This window comes from Bactrocera oleae, chromosome 5 (genome assembly GCF_042242935.1).
Source record: "Bactrocera oleae isolate idBacOlea1 chromosome 5, idBacOlea1, whole genome shotgun sequence".
Taxonomy (NCBI): Eukaryota; Metazoa; Arthropoda; class Insecta; order Diptera; family Tephritidae; genus Bactrocera; species Bactrocera oleae.
The window spans coordinates 54,305,925-54,322,547 of NC_091539.1; the positions used below are offsets into that span (position 1 = coordinate 54,305,925).

General features: G+C 30.1%; 1 protein-coding gene across 1 annotated transcript in view; it reads right to left on the reverse strand.

Moving 5' to 3' along the window:
• Positions 1 to 16,623, reverse strand: part of ec (ubiquitin specific peptidase echinus) — a 161,365-nt gene that overhangs the window by 108,570 nt on the left and 36,172 nt on the right. The window contains exon 3 of the mRNA XM_036376360.2: positions 13,516 to 13,838. Coding sequence (XP_036232253.2) covers positions 13,516 to 13,761 — 246 coding nt within the window. The 5' untranslated portion in view covers positions 13,762 to 13,838. The remainder of the gene's footprint in view (positions 1 to 13,515; positions 13,839 to 16,623) is intronic.

The following is a 16,623-nucleotide window of genomic DNA, read 5'->3' on the forward strand; positions in this document are numbered from 1 at the left end:
CTTAAGAAAGTTACAACTCAACGCATATTTCTTTGCTTGCTTGTCAAGTAGAGGCGAGGGCGGCACCTACCGCTGTGCGAACTGGGCGAGTCATGAGCGGCGCGAAGTTCAGCTGAGTTCACCGGAGAAGCGCCACAAGTCGATCTCAGTAAATTGATATCATGTGAAGCAACAAAAAAAATAAAAAGTTAAGTAAGTAAAGAGAGGATGGACAGCCACGCTGACAAGCACGGTTGTTGGTGGAGTGCAGTGGACAGTTCGAAGGGTGAGTTTGATGAATAATATTAAGATAATGTGTGTGTGCTTATGATATACATATTTAAGTATATGTTCATAAACATATATTTTTTGTAAATAACTAATATGCTTGAGAGTATGCTGCTTAGTATTGGTATATAGTGACTAACAAGCATAAGAGAAGCGTTTCAAAAGCTTTGTTTTGGGTTAAAATTATTTGGTATATCTACATATAAACAGGGTTGCAAATAATGCAGTAAAAATATAAACGATTTATAATAACTTTTTTTTTTGAAATCTCGAAAGTCTTAATCAAAAAAAAATTCCAAATTTCTAAACGGAAAAACCGAATTGAAAATTAAGTAAAAATTTTTAACCACAAAAACTGGTTAAAAGATTAAAAATGAAAACTTTAATTCTAAATATCGGCTTCGAAAATAATTACCAAATTTCTAATTCGAAAAACGGTTTTAAAATTACATAGAAATTTTTAAGCAGAAAAATCGGATTAAAAATTCAAATATTTATCCTAAATATCGGATTCGAAAATAATTTTAAAATTTGTATTCCGGATATTATTAAAAACTTATGTTTAATTAAATCAAACGAAGAAAAATAATCAAGCACTTGTGTCACTTTTATACTCTCTTGTAGGACACTCAAACGAATAACTTCGTTTCTTATTTTTCATTTATAATAAGAAAATTGAGCTCAAAACTACTAAGCGGAATCTGTCGAATCGAAGACGGCTAATAAAACAAACATTATGTAGTTAATGTGAAATGTGAAAAAAAGATTAAAATAAATATAATATAAACATTAAAAAAATTATTTTTAAGCTATATACTTAAAATAAAATATTTAAAATAAAATATGTAAACCATTGCGTGAATTGAATTAAAAAAATCTTTTTCGCATTAATATAAGACTGGTTATACACCGAACTTCGTTTTACTAAAATACTAAGAAATAAATGTGTCAATTAAAGGCGTAAATGCATAACATATATAATTGATTTAAGCAAATTTTGGGTGTGTCTTAACAAGTTTTGAAAGCAAATCGCTCAACATCAACTCAGACAACTAATTGATTGCAAGCAGCATTTCAGTAAATCGCAAGCAATAATAAAAAAATAAACATAATACCAGTAGCTGCCATGAAACCGTTTTTCAGTTGTCAGTTTTAGAGTTGTCTTAGCTACTGGAACACACCCCAAAAATGCATTTAAAATTAAAACGCAAAAAATAAAACACAAAAAAAAAGTTTTAAATACAAAAAAACTCAGATGTCTAGTTATTTAATAAAGCAAAAAATAAGTGATTAACAATAACAAAAAAATGTTAAAAGAAAATCTCATAAGTAAGGAAAATAATGGTTTTCTTTTTACTACACCTAATATGTAACAACAAGCGCGAACTAAACGCTTATATAGACAGCTAGTTAGTACTTGTATTTAACAACAAATAATCGTCTATTTCCTTTAAGTACACTCAAGTCAAACCAAATTCTGCTCCACTTTATTCTATTCAAAGATTTAATGCCACAAATTTTGATCTGTAATTTTTTCATAAACCTTTATTTTAATTAATTCTTTGCTTTTTGCTGTGAATCAAGCATAATAAAATTATTCTAACTCTGGTTTTCAGAACTCGGTAATTTAAGCGTATCAAAACGTCTGGTTATTTATACAATATCAACATCAATTGTTGTTTAAAATTGAGCAATTTTCTTTAGGTCAGCGACTGTAAATTCAACTTAAATTCAATATACACATACAATACATACTTGTAGATATACATATAAATTCTATATGTACATAAAAGTGTATAAGTAGATAATCGCGGTTTAAACAATACAGCGGCTAATATAATTATATTATAAGCTTAAATTCTTTTGGCAAATTAGCTCAACCATTGTAAAAATTGTTTTCTACCGTAATAAGCATAGCTCATAAATCCAAATAGGTTTAGCGGTGTTGTTGAAAATCTTACATATATTAAATAGCTTTGAATTGCTTACTAATGAAATCTCTTATGGCTGCTGAGTCAATTGGTATGTTATACTAACAAAAATATTACATAAATACGAGTATATAAAATAATAATCGCGCCATAGTATCCTTATTGGTAAATATACACTGCTTTCATAACTAAATTTGGGCTCATAGATGTTCTTTCTCTATTGCTGTTGAGAAATCCTCTGACCTTTTGAATGAGAAAGAATTGAAAAATTCTAATGCATTTCTTTTCTCACAACGCTAAAAGAGTTATATAATATAGAGTGAGCAATAAACTTTAAATGATTCGCAGTCGATTTTTTAATATGCTAAAGCCACCAAAATAATTAATTACACTACTCAACAAATCTGAAGGAAAAATTTGCGACTGATGTGCTAAGTATTTGAAATGTCGTGATTACGAATTTGAGTTTTAAAATGTTCCATCCGTATAGCTATTTTTGTCATTTTAAGAAATGGTGGTGATTTTACCCCTACACTCTTAACTGAAACCCAAAAAATCTTAATTTACTTATTATTAGTTATACGACCAGATGAAAATGAACTGGGAACATTTTAAATACTCGTATAATTAGCTTAATGAGCGTATATTATAAATTAATTGCAAATAAGTCTTTTCGAATGGGAAAATTAATAAAGCACCAAAATCAATGTCATATGTTTTATTGTTGAAAATTTAGGTTTTCTCTTAATAGACTCTGTACACTATCCAACAAACTCACACGCAGCTATATCTCGAGCGCCAAATATCTTGACTCTTGCCATAGCTATATGGAGGAAGGCGAAGTAGAATCAACCAGGCACTTCCCCCTCTATAGTCTAGCATTTGTCAGACTGAGATTAAAATATCTCGTTAGAACTACCTTGTGCACATCTAGTGAAGTAGCTGAAGTAGCGAGGATTAACTATCCGACTTAACCTACTATAAAAAACCTAAAACTAAGATTTTATGTCGTTTTCAAAATTGCTTAGAACTTAAAAAAAAGTTTAACAGATTAATTAAAAAAATCGTTTACATAAAAACTCTTCACTTAATTATTCATCACAATTACAATCCTCATTTATAAAGTACACCTGTACGTAATTCTTCAACACGAAATAAATATTTATGTAACAATTTTACAACCCTAAGAGGCTTAATTTCAAACACTTGTGGAATTTAAACCGTAAATATAAAATTTGATAGCCACTTAAAAATATATAAATATCTGTGTATATATATGTTTCCATGTCTGTTTGGATATAAACAGATGTGTGTGTGAAACAGTAAAAATAAATTATAATTAACGATGAGTCATTTATATATGCGCTTTAAGGGCACGCGAACCGCAGCAAATAGTATATAAAGATAGGCTTTTAAACGTTAGCGCCAACTGATACACATATGCGTACATAAAGATATATTTATACAAAGCTATAAAAAATTTTATTTTACTACAACGTGAGTTCTACAACTTGCCACAATTTTAACTGACAAGCTCACCGGAAGAAATGCACCGCCATCAACCTGCTCAGGAAGGAAGTAAATGTGTCTGAAGAAGGCAAAGAAGACATTGACTTAAATTGTATCTTTATATATGTATATGTGAGTATTTATATGTAAATGTCTCTTCACTTTAGTATCGTAAAAGACAATCATGCAAATGCAAAGCACTTATATATACAATCTGATCAAATTTGAGTCGGACTTGTTCATTTAAACTGCGCCCGTAAACCAAGTGCACACAAATATATATAATATAAGACACGAAAGAGGGTAGCAACTCAATGAGAGCAGCTCGCCTGCAATTTATTCGTACGTGAGTTCATTCGTTCTTGATAGACACACAGACACTCGAACGACTAGCGTCACCAGAAATTAGATGACGACTGCAATGAGGTTTATAGTGAAGTGCATAGTGCAGCTTGGCGGTGCAAGTGAGACCCTTCAGGATGGTTGTTGGTGCCCTGCTCTTAATGTATATGTGTGTGTTTGCAAAGGAAATTAGCTCGTAATGTGGAAGCAATGCAGTTTACTTGTTGCCTTGCACTTGGTGGTTGTTGCTTGATTATTTTTATTCTCTATTTTTGCTTTTAGCTGCCAGTTGTTGTCATCTCTCACTGTGCTACTTAAGAACATTGCGGCTACATTTAGTAGCTTCTTGAGCTACAATTCAATTCACTTTTGCTTTGCGACCGTTCCCATGTGGTACTTTGGCATTTGTTTGCCAGTCGGAATTATGATAGCCACAATCAGCATCACCCCAGGCCAAGGCATGAAACTCCATAGCAGAGTTGGTAGCGGCGTGATGGTCACTGTGGCTCAATTTAGCCGAGGAAGATTAGTTCACACGATAAGCCTGGGTAAGATGAATTTAATACGTAGGGAAATAGATGTGTTTGTATATATGTATATAGTATGTGTATGGAGCTGTAAGTAGCTGTAAGTAGCTTGTGTATCACAGGAGCAAGGCAGGAATTGATTTGCTGGAAAATATAGCAATCTCATGAAGAGTCGCCATGCAGCAGGGCATAAAATGATTATTTTCATTTATAATGCGAGCGTTTTGAAGCACGATATGCTGACGTTCGTGAAATCTATATAGAAAACACTTGTGGCTATTCATATTTGTTGTTGTTTTACACCCTTTTTTCAGCTTTGGTTGTCGACATTGATTGTGAGAAAAAAAATTACACAAGCGTCGAGGGCTATTACAATGGCAAAAGGTGTCTTAACACAGCTGCACTAAAACGAATTAAAAGTTACTTTTTAATTATTGTTTGAAGAGGCAACGCTTTAATTGGCTGACAGAGTGGCGCTTAGTCGCGTCTTAAAGCATAAATGGAACAACAAAAAAAATATTGTAATAATTATGAATAAAAACATATAAAAAATTAAAAAAGAAAAGTTCGCTGCTTAAGTCTTTTGTAGTTGCCAAGTGACAATTCGCACTTTCACTTTGCTCGCGTCACTAACAAGTGTCGAAAATGTAACGAAACAATGAGTGTAGCTAGTTAAAGCCACAGCACTTAATAAGAGGTAATAAAGAAAAAAAATGAAAACTTAAAATTACAAACAATGAAAAACGCCTTAAAAACTCTTAAAGCTACAAACTTAATCCGGAGCACCGAAACCTGCAATTAGAAAATAAACAAAGCGCTTGCTCTGCAATAAAGAAATTGTGCCACATGCATGCTGACATATAAAACGAACTACAACTAAGTAGTACAACGTCATTATGTCGGCTCAAACACCTTTGCGTCAGCTGCACATTACAAGCACTTATATTTGTAGAACGAAGCAAGAAACATTCAGAAAAAAATGTTTGCAAATAAAACAAAGCTAGCAAAGCAACGCGCCAATACAAAAAAAGGCAGAAAATAAAACTGAAAACATACAAAAGTAAATAAAAATCCACTTAAAGTTTTTGGCAATTTGACAGATGCGTTGGCTGTTTGAGCTGAGCGCTTTCGGCTGTTACGGTCATAAAAATATGCAACAATGCGCACGCGCTTTTTCGCGAGTGTATATACACTCATATTTCTATATATATATAAAACAAAAAAAATATAATATTACTGAACCCCGAAAACCGGGATTTGGGGAAAACATCGGGATACCGAAAAATAATTTTCGAAAAATTAACTTATTCTCTAAATTATAATTAATAAAGAGAATTAGTGTTATTGAATAACGAAACTAGTACTTTGAGCAAAATATCGAGATTCCGAAACAAAAAAATTAAATTGTTTCTTAAAATAAAATTGTTGTAAATTGATTTTAATAAAGAAAATATTAGTTATTAATCCCGAAACGTAAAACTCAGTTGTTATACATGAACAATTTACGATAAAATTAGACATTTTAAAATTGTCGGCATGCCCAAAAAAATTCTTTCATGGTTTGAAAAATAAAATATTTTACCATGTACTCATTTTCAACATGCCACTGCCGATATTAAAAGTTTCGGGATCCCGAAAATTTTTTTCATGGTTTGAGAAATGAAATATTTAAAATACCGAAGTTTCAGTTTTTCAATAATATTAGTAATTTTGAAATATTTGGAATGCCAGTCCCAAATTTACAACTTTCGAGATACCGAAAAAGCTCACTCATGGTTTGAAAAATATAATATTTAAAATATACCACCACGTCGACGTTTTGATGAATGAGCGAAATCGATATTGATTTCATAATTATATAAATACAAATTTTCAATATGTCAATCCCGAGTTTATAACTTTCGGGATTCCTAAAATGTCTACTTGGATTGAGAAATGGAATACTTAATACAAGTATACCGAAATTTTAAAATTATGTAAATACACATTTTCAACCTGCCAGTCCCGAATTTTCCACTTTCGGGATTTATTATAAATTTTATAAATTGAAAATTCTATTATTTAAAAATAAAATATATTACTTAATGAAATTTTAAAATTAATCTACAATTACATAAATGATTATTCACATACACAAAAGCTTTCAATTAAATTAAACCACTCTCATCATTTACTTTGTTTCCAATTGAAATCTTGAGAGTTACTTTACTAGCTTTATATTTCCTTACTGATCACTTTTTATATTTCTTTGGTTAAATTTTCTCATTTTAGTATATTACAAAAGGGAATTTTCGGAATCTTTTTCATCTGCTCTGCCACGTGTCTTGCAAATTTGTATATTGCAGCTGCTTCCAAATAAGTTACTAAATAACACAGCAGCCTGCATAGCGGACAGCTGCTCCGGGGCAAAATTGAACTGCACTTAGCAGTAGCGCTTGCTTTTGAAGGCTTTAAAATGTCCACCAAAATTCAGAAAAACACATTATCTCTAAAAAAATAAAAAGAGATTATTGTTTTCTCTTGCTTTTTACATCTTCACTCATTTTCTGACATCTCTGTGTCGGCGCTATTTAATGAATTTCCACTATTTCACTGACATAATTGTTTGACATTTCAATGCTCAATTCATTTATCAGCTCTTGAGGGGAATAAAAAATGTTAATTGATTGATTGTTTCAGCTTTGCGTGCGTGAATTAAGTTATTAAGTTTTGTGCTTAATTGTTTGTGGCCCTACCGGTCTTTCTTTAGTTACTCGCGACTAGCAAGTTCGATAATTTGGCAAGTACATAATGAACTGAGAATTATAAATAAAATTGTCTGTTAGCAATATTGATCTAAGTATTACCTGAACTTAAAAGATGGTTCTATAAATTTGAAAATCCCTCGCTTCATTATAAAAGAGCTAAACCACAAGCCTGTTTGCAATTTTTCTTTTTTTATCCCTATTACCTAGTGTATTCCTATTACCTACTATATGCTTGCCTCCGGCTGAGAAATATTAACTTTGATGCAAGTGAGAATCAGCTGTTTCTATAACAACAACAACAACTACAAGAGTCAGCCAGTCAGCTGATAATTTGATATTCAATGCAGTCGCTTAGAGTGAAATGCAAGCCACAATCTGCAACAGACGTGTGAACCTGCTTGCTTTTTCACATGAAAACTACAATTTGCATTTTATAAAAATCAGAAAAAAATAATAATAGAATATAATGCTAAAAATGTATACTAGGTCTGATTATGTTTAGTAGTAAATCTTCATTTTATATAGAACGTATATAATAATACTATATATGGATGGCGTGTTGAGTAAAAATCGCAAGGAAAATGTCTGCAGACATACTAGAAGCACCTAATGGTAGAATAGTATATACATGTATAAAGCACAAAACCAACAACAATAACTATAAAAGTAGTAAGATGTGATATCAAAGCATAAGTATATATTACATTTACAAGTGCATACTTACTTGTATATTTATGTATAAGGGGACGTGCTGTTTAAATTATTGTGCTGGGAATTTGGTGAACTTGTAAAATGTGCAGCGTGGCGAATAATTAGTTGACTAAATAAGTAGTTTATATGCAAAAAAAAGGTGCAGAGTGAATTTAAACATATCATGAGACGCATATACAAATACATGCATATACCTATTGCTGTATAATATTGCTATTACTCGAAAAAAATTGGTATTAAAAAAATATTTATGAAAATAAATGGCTTTAATACATTAATAATAACATATTGGTCATTGATAGACATTTTTTTAAGGCGGCACACGCGTTTAATTAGCAAATATTTATAGCAATTTAACTTTCCTAATATTTCTGCGTACCTTATCAACTGAATAAAAAAATAAAATCAAAAAACTTAAGAAGTATGGCAACTTTATGAGTTATCTGGATTGTTCAAAAAATGTAAGTAACTAAACTAAATAATCAAATTACATAGTTTTGCCTTAACAGCATTTTGGGAGATTTTTAAAAATAAATTAAAATTTTCATCTATGAAATTGTTGGCAACCCTGCTCAAAACTAAGCAAAAAAAAACGTATTATATATTAATATTAAATTTGAATATGTTATAAATATATGTTTTACTACTGATTACATCAAATTAATCTAGGAATGGCTGAACCAATAACTATTTGAAAAATGGCAACCCTAATTAAAATTAAGCCTATATGAACAACTCTTCTCAATACTATGAAGTCATTTAAGTGCAGCAACAATTATCTTTTATAAATAAATTATTTTATGGTTCTCATAAAAAAATATATGGCAACCCTAACATTTACAGAAATTTACAAATAATTAAATTAAATTATATCAATTTATATTTATTGCTAGTTTATTACGCGACCGGTGAGTATAATTTTATCAAAGGTAAAACACATATTTTAACGATTTGTAGTATTAACCAATTCTTAAGCGAAAAATTTTGATTCTATATAATATAAAGCATATATATATGTATATATATATATCTACGTGCTGTCCACGTAAACATTTTATAACTTTTATAATAAAAGGTTATGAGAAATATTTAGGAACCAAAAGTGTGCTTCTGCTTGCTTAATGTTTTACATCAACTTCAATTATTTTACTTTTTTGCCTATTTTTAACTAGCAACATTTTAATTAAACAACAATTAGCCATACATCAAAAAGGTTGCACTTCGATATAATCTAGTATAAAATTCACCCATATGAGTATATGCATATCCTACATGCATTGTCCACATTGCAATTTATTAATGACAGCGTCCGACAATAAAACTAAGACCACTGAAATTGGCATTTAAAGCTAAAAGGTGGTCACTTATTTAAGTCACTCAAGTGAGAACCTGTCTTGTAGCATAAAAGAAAAATTATACATAATTATTATGGCAAACCTCACACTTCACAAAATCAACGCCTGAGTCACATTTTAGTTGTCGTAATTATTTTGTCAACTCATGACTCTTTGCTTGAACGATTGTGACACACAAAAGATGATTTTGTTCCCTGAAAATTATTATACTTTTTTTTTTGTATTTATTTTCAAAAGCATTGAAATTTGATTTCCAAAAACCAAAAAAAATACAATTAATTGATGATGATTTTTTCCCTGAAAATTATTATAATTTTTATTTTATTTAGTTTCAAAAGCATTGAAATTTGATTTCCAAAAACCAAAAAAAATACAATTAATAGCTAACAAAATATACGCAAATCCAAGCAAGAAGAAATTTGGATAAAGTTAAGTAAATACCGAGTTGTCTGTCAAATACTCAAACAAGAAAAGATAATAATAATATTTCAATGTCGCCTCTGGTGTAGGAGGCTTTGATTTGACGGTCATCCTCGGCAACTGTTTTGTATACTCGTCCCAATTGTTTCCCAATAAGGCTTAAGACACTCAGCGCAACTCTGTTTTTTATTTGCATGCAAATACTCATATATATTTATATATTTTTATTTCTTTCGTCAAAATTATGTCATGCTGTTAAAAAGTTCTAACATTTAATGAGAACTCAAGAAATTATTACTTGACACAAATTTGAAAAAAATGCATAATAATGTACATAAGTAATTAAAATCAATGTCTTTCTCCAAATAATGATAGGAATGAATGGAAAATAAAGGGTGATTCACATGGATTAAAAAGATAATTGAACTGAAATTTTAATTAATTTTTTTTTTGTTTTATAATCTCAAAAATCTTATTTAAAAATAATTTTCAAAGTTTTAATCGCAGATACTGGATTTTTTTTTTCAAATCGAAATTACAAATTCAAAATGAAAATTTTATTCCTAATAACCAGATTGAAAAATAAAAAACCAAAGTGAATTATAAATTTATACTTATAAATGTGTTTTTGAATCTAAAATTTTTGACGTTTGCGTCCTTTCTGTTATACCGCTTTTATCTTTGTTCGCGGTTATCTTTGTAAAAGAAAAGCTTATTTTTAATAAAATTTCGACATAGTTAAACACTTTTTGTCTTATTTACATTTAATTACTATGAATAATAGTTAGTTAGTTATACGTCGATTTTTCCTTGATTGTACCCTTTCCTTCCAACTTTTGATTCCAGATATATTTTTATATTTTAAAACTAAAACAAAAATAAAATCACCAAAATCAGAATTAAAAATTTAAAATTTAATTTGTTACCCAAAAAAATTTAATTAGTAAATTGACAACTCTGGCGGTCGCTATTAATTCAGTTTCTGTACTTTGGGATTTTTGGGAAGCTCTGAATCTTATCTGGGAGAATCTGAAGAATATAAGGTGGTATTTTTCTGTGAAAATATTGCTTGAGGTATTATTAATTTATATATATTAGATATTATAAATATTTTTTTTCCAAAAATTGAAAATGAGAACTCAGCCTAAGCACTTTTGAATTTCCAAAGAGCCCCGTAAGATTTTTCTGAAGGATGCCATGAAAAACCGATATCATTTGAATAATCCTTGAATGATTCAATAAAATAATTCAAATTTAGAGCAAAAATCTTTAAAATTTTGGAAAACTAAACAACTGCACAACCTCACTAAAATAATTAATTTCCTTAACCAAAGTTTTCTTCTAACCTAGACTCATCAGTATCATCAAAGCTAAAAGAAGTAGCAATTGCAAAGGCGTGGAGACCTCAAGAGCGTCTTTGCTTAAATGTTTATTTTTGTGTGGGAGAAATGTGCAAAAACATGTCAGCTATATTTAGCACAATTATAAATACAACACAACAAACAACATCAACAAAGCAAAAAAAATACAAACAATAGCAAGAAATTGATAGGAAAGTTCACATCCTCAAAGAAACAAAAGAAATCAAAGGCAAGCAGACAATAATTATGTGTATATGAACACGTGCATATATGTTTATATATATCAATTGCAAAAACAACATAAAAACACCCAAGCTTCGTAACAACTGAAACCAGTGCGCTGCGGTGCTTTCGTTTGAAAATTAATTTTTTTTTTGGCATAAAAAGGTAAGGAAATCAAGGTAAATGGTGGGAAAAGTGCATAATATGTAAGTTTCATCAACTACCTACAGGGTGGTTTGACACAACATCAAATATTGAAATTTTCTGAAAGGTTAGAATGTTAACTCAAAAAATTTTTAAAGTCATTTTTTTAATTTTTAATCGAAAAATAACGAGCTGGCTCGATTTATCCATGCACGTCTGCCTGTATATAAGTGAATTTGTCTTTCAGTCTTTGAGATATCGATTTCGATTTTTCGCAAGTCCTCTTCTCCGTAGGGAGTATTTTTTTTCTTTTTTTTCACGAAATTCGGCACGAATTATTGTCCAAGCTAACTATAGAATATCCAAAATCGTACTACTATAGCATATAGGTACCATAAAAACTGGCCGATCAAAAGCTACAATTAATTAAAATCTTTTTATTCCCTTTTACGCCATAGAAAATGCATCGGTAAAGGGTATTATAACTTCGGTGCAGTCGAAGTTAACTTTTTTTCTTGTTATGCTAAAAACTGAACTGCAATTTTCATCTAAAATATAAACTACAGCAACTCAAATATGTGAAGAATAGGAGTTTTTAGTCTTCAAAATTTCCTAAACACCCTATAAATATATGCATCCAGCAAACAGCTGCTCACTCAGCTGTTAGGCACCTACATATTTGCCACAGTCTGAGAAAATGCAACAGATCGCATGCGCGAGGCAATAATAATCGCAATGCGGCAGAATTAAAGAAGATAATAAAAATAAATAAAATACAACTTCTTCCTCCACGTCAGGAAACAGATACAAACGGACACATACATATATACCAACATACAATTCGCAGCAGGCGCACGCGCGCCACTTATGCGCTGCGAAATTGCAAAAGTGAGCGTAGCAAGCTCAAAAAAATTTTAAAAAAATGCATTCACATATATCCATAAGTACGGATAATTACTTATAGTATGAGTACTAAACGTGTGGTCGTATATGAGTATGTGTGTATGGATTTTTATTATTTTTAGTATTTCCCATGCATGGTTTTCCTTACAAACAATTTTATGTTGCTTTGAAATAGTTCTTGTTTTATTTTTTTGATTTTTTCTGCCACACGATTTTATGTTATGCTTTTAATTTGCAAATTAATTTATCATTTATTTGTTTGAATAATTTCCATTGCGCTTACATGCCGCGGAGAGACCGCGGTAGCCAAGCATCTAGCAATCTAGTAAAAAAAGGTGGGTTTAGAATATGAATTTTTATGTCCATATTTTGCCGCCACAGAGCGATTTATTGCATGTTCTATGTTAATCTGGAACATGACTCAGACAAATCAGCGAATTGAAAGCGCCATTTTTTCATTAATAATGCAAAAAAAGCACCAAGAGCGTGTGAATGAGGCGATTTACAAGTTTACCTAAAGGTGGATTTAATTATAGTGGTGGGTGAAATGGGGAATATGTAGTGATTATATGTAAGTGTTGAACTTTATTAATTATATGCACATAAGAATGGAAAATAATCTATATTTTTTCTAGCATAATGAATTTTCTGTATGAAAACCTGAAAGGTATGACCCAAAAAGAGTAATTTCCTTTAACGAAATTACACAAAAGAAGTGATAACTTACTGTATTTGCAGAGTATTGTCTAAAAAATGCATTAAAAGTTCAGTCTTACCAAATTTTTAGTATAAAACTGAAGCCTTAAGCAACGAACTTGCTTTCAATTTATTCACATATGATACATACAATTATACACTGAATATACATAGCTAGATATAGCAAGTTTTCTATAACAGTTACAAAACAATTTATATTTATCGTTTAAAATGAATATTCTTATATCTGCACTAAAATTTTTTGATTTATAAATTTTCTAAAATTTTCGTTTTTTTTTTTTTGCAATAAAAAATTTCAAAAATCTTTTCTAGTATAATTTATTTATCACAAAACTATTATTTTTAAACTCAAAACTCACCTGCACCGCACAATTGAGGAAGCAATTATTTTGCCCGGGTCCATTTAGTAAGCCCTTCGATGAGGGTTCCAAGGTTGGTGAAGTTAGTATGTTGGGTGCGCGTAGCAGCTCCATAAGTCGATTGCGTTCACTTGCGTTTTGCACACCACCCATGGCATAGTGTTTGGTTGGCGTGACAGCATATAAGCCATTGCTTTGAAGTGTTGCCGTTTGGCGGTAAATCGTTGAAGTCATTGGTGAAGCCATTACATAGACTTTTCTTAAAAGATGGAGAGTTAGTTAAGATTCGTTTGATTAATTGCTCTCATAAATGACATTTTTGGCTGAAAATAAAGAAGAAAAATAATTTTTTAATAAAAGTTTGAATGTGAATCATTTTAATTTAGGTTACAATTTTTTATATTCGGCCAGCATAGAGTATTTTAAGGCATGTGTATTAAAAATATATTCATCAAAAAACTTTTCAAAATATAATGTAATACTTTTTCTTAACTTCCGTATCCTTAAAATCACTTCTATTAATAAATAAATTGTATAGGCTGTCGGAAACACCACTACTAAAATGTTAATTGGTAGTGGAAAGTTATTAGAATAAAATCAATATAAAAAAATGTTGCGCAAGCGCTACAAAATTTATTATTTTAGGGCAAAATGTTTCACCTGCAATGACTTTTTGACACCGGGTGGCGAAAATATAAAACATCGATGTCCAAAGAAAATGGAAGATCAAGTATCTTGTTACCTAGTTCTGTTTTTTAAACAGATTCCACAAACAAAATTTTCCACCATTATAAAATTTAAGGAAATGAAGAAATTATTATCCAAAAAATACAGAACTTTTCCGAAGAAACTTGTCCAGCAATGGGTTTTAATTTATTAGTCTACTTTTTTGAAAAAAAATTTACAAAAACACTTCACCCTTTCTGTATAGAAAATTGGTCGGTGTTATAGAAATATATCTATAAAGGTATAAAATATTTACGCAAGATTTTAATCAAATGTGTAAGTACCATCAATATACTTGAATCTTAAATATCAAACATCCTCGTAAATATACAAATACAACCTCAAAGTAAAATATATACTATTTTTTAAATTTTTTGCGAATTTTATTTTAAGAGTAATTTTATTTTATAAATAAATCAATATGACGTACATTTAAAGACTCTCATGTTTTTAATTCTGAAAAATTATGGATTCCGTCCATCCCATAGCCCCTTCCAAAAAAGGTAAGAAAAATATTGAGCCTAAAGTTATCTCAAATCAAAAAAACCAAAAAAAAAATTTTATTGCAGATAATTTATCATAATATAATACTAGTAATGATCGACGGAATAGTAAAAAAAATAGTTTTTTGAGAAAAAAATTACACTTCTGACTGGCGTCAAAAAGCAAAATAATGATTAAAATTATTATTTCAATCAATACCTGGCCAATGACTCTGAAAAACAGCGTTTCGAAAGACTCGAGTTCAAAGTTTTGGGAGCAAAATCCACTAAGTTAAAAAATGCTTACAAATACGCTCAAATCTCCAAAAATATTTGTCGGATCAACTTCAAATTTTCGAAAAATATTTTCAAAGATATATATTTTTGATATATATGCTGAACAAAAAAGTGAGTTTTTCTAATTCACAAGTAGATATGACCACTTAATCGTGATGGAAATATTTTTTTCTTTAACGATGCATATGATTTTTCTTTAATATATATGTGTATATATTTTTTTCAAATATACGCAAAAAATTATTTTATTTTGTAGTTTTTATGAATTTACTTTTTGCAAGCGAGTACTAATTTATTTCAATATCAACGAATTTTTCTCAAAATTCACACTTTAACATATACCATTTTTTCGAAAGTGTGTGACTTTTTAATTGATTAAATTTTTTAATATTTTTTATTTAATTTTCATAGTTTATTTACCAAATAAATCCACATTTGCAACATTGTATGATGTCCAAGCGAATACATCATACAAACTTAATTAACCTAAGTCTGCAACATTTTTCTTTTAGTTTTGTTATTGACGCGCATTGCACAATCACAAATTCCACTCAATGGACAGCACGGTGATAGATACAAACACCATGTAAATATATATTTTCATGCTACTTAAATGTATACATAGTGTGCATATCTATCTGCACAAACAAATCTGCTTGCATTACAAACCAGCGCATATGTACATCATACTAAGCACACATCTCAACTATTTATTATACTTGTACATACATACGTACACATCTACCATTCATTTGCAGCACCATCACCACCAAATTCAGCCAGTCACTCAAATGATTTTTCAAATCACACCGAGCTGATGGCTAACATGTCAACGGTTTATGATCGTAATTACATCATAATGACCACAACAGTTGCTGTTATTGTGGCAATATGAGCATACAAAGCCACATACATACATATATATACACTTAACTTCAAACATAAGCATAAAGTGCATATATTTCAAGTGGCATGCAGACAAAAAGTGGAACTTGAAGTGAGACGCTCACCTCGGCACAATTGCCGATCACTTACATACAGCCCGCCGCGCTAACGGTGTTACTAGTAAATTGTTGCTTTTGGTTATATGGCGGAATATTTTATGAATGAACGTTTGTCGGCAATTATACAACGACAGCAAAGTAAAATGTTTTTGTAGCGTAGAGTTGCTTGAGTTATGGTAAAAGGTAAATGTTGCGCCTTTCAATTCGCGCGGCGTTTAAAGCCGAGCTTTTACTTAAATACTAAAACATTTAACGAGCTCTTTTTTATATCCTAAATGTGTAGCAGAAAATAGTGAACTATTTCATTGTCTTTGTTAATTTTAATTCATTTAATTTTTTTTTTTAAATTATGTGTTTTTGCTCCACTTTTGTGTGAAAAACCACTTTCACCATCAAAGCAAAAATCCGCTTGAAAAGTGTAAGAAACTTGCGAATTTTAGCGATATTCGCGTTTTTCAGCCTAAGTTTGAAATTTCCCACGATATCAAGATATTTTAGATAATGGAACATGTATATAAATATAATTGCACTAATTATTATCAAAAATGTAAATAAGTTTAAACAAAAAAAGTTTAAAAAAATTACTTCTCATCAAAGCT